Source organism: Geospiza fortis, unplaced genomic scaffold (assembly GCF_000277835.1).
Source record: "Geospiza fortis unplaced genomic scaffold, GeoFor_1.0 scaffold538, whole genome shotgun sequence".
NCBI classification, from domain to species: domain Eukaryota; kingdom Metazoa; phylum Chordata; class Aves; order Passeriformes; family Thraupidae; genus Geospiza; species Geospiza fortis.
The window spans coordinates 2,804,852-2,806,235 of NW_005054368.1; the positions used below are offsets into that span (position 1 = coordinate 2,804,852).

At 49.2% G+C, this 1,384-nt stretch overlaps 1 protein-coding gene across 1 annotated transcript in view; it reads right to left on the bottom strand.

Moving 5' to 3' along the window:
- RAD51C (RAD51 paralog C) overlaps positions 1-1,315 on the bottom strand; it is a 15,681-nt gene extending 14,366 nt beyond the window's left edge. The window contains exons 1-3 of the mRNA XM_031059776.1: positions 1,270-1,315; positions 792-1,050; positions 351-517 (exon numbers count right to left, since the gene is read on the bottom strand). Coding sequence (XP_030915636.1) covers positions 351-517; positions 792-1,050; positions 1,270-1,315 — 472 coding nt within the window. The remainder of the gene's footprint in view (positions 1-350; positions 518-791; positions 1,051-1,269) is intronic.
- Positions 1,316-1,384: the final 69 nt, after the last annotated feature.

Genomic DNA, 1,384 nt, shown 5'->3' on the forward strand with positions numbered 1-1,384 from the left:
TTGCTCAACAGGTGCAAATATGATCATTAAGGTGCTGCAAATACGATCATTAGGGTGCTAAAAAAATGGAAGGAAAAGAAGAAAGGAGGAAGGTCAAACATCAAAACCCCACAGGCCACCTAAAACCCCCAGGATCAAAACATTCACAAAATCACCACGTAGAAAAATAATTCTTTTTGAAGTAGCCCAGCCCAGTCTGCTCCAGACACAGATGTAGTTCAGGGTTTGATCCACAGAGGTGGAAATAAAAAGCTGTCAGCAAACACTCCAAAAGTAACACTACAGCCTACGAGCCACTTGTTTCACTCCATCCTTGCCTCCTCCAGAAAAGAAATGACTTGGCAACGTACCCTCTTCTTGCTGAGCCTCAGCAATGAGGTGGCAGTGCTGCACACAGGCAGCTGCGATGTCCACCACTCTGTCCACCATAAAACTCCCCTCGGTGTCAATGAACACAGCTTCTCCAGCAACGCCCCCAAAACACTCGGGGATCTGGACATCCACTGCCAGCTGCATGCTGCCATGGGAAACAGAAACAGAGATCAATATCTGCATCCCAGAGCTGCCCCTGCTCACTCCTGGGAAACAGAAACAGAGATCTGCCATGGGAAACAGAAACAGAGATCAATATCTGCATCCCAGAGCTGCCCCTGCTCACTCCTGGGAAACAGAAACAGAGGAGAAGAATCAGAGATTGCAGTCAGACAACAAGGAAAAATGGACTCATTTCATAGGTGAGTTGAACAAAAAGTGATTCCTGGTTGCACACAAGCCATGGGACAGTGAGATACCACAGCTGTGTTTTGCCAACGCCGGGTGCTCCGCAGATCTCGGTGATTTTTGTCAGCTGCACTCCACCTCCCAGGATGTTGTCCAGTGCTGAACAGAAGGTGATGATGAAGCCCTGGGTTTGCTCTTCTTCCAGGAGCTCCAGGGCTGTGCATTTCCTGGTGGCACCTGATCCCCCAGCTGTCCTTGCTGAGTCCCCGTGACATTCCTGCCTCACCACCTGCAGCGCTTCCAGCGCCTCTTCCCTGGAGATTCCAATTTCTGGAGAAGCCAAAAGCACAAAACACCACTTTTATTTTATAAGCAGCGACTGATTCCACAGCATGACACAAAATGATCCATATTCATCCTCCCAGGACAACATGCACACAGCCCTGGCACTAATGATGAGATTTTCAAACTGTTATTGTCATAGATAGTAAAACTATAGAAAATCAAAATCCCAGACTGGCTTGGGTTGGAAGGGGCTGTAAAGACAACCCAGTTCCACCGCTGCCATGGACAGGAACACGTTCCACTGTCCCATGTTGTCCAAGCATCATCCAGCCTGGCCTTGGACACTTCCAGGGATGCAGGGGCAGCCACAGCTGCTCCG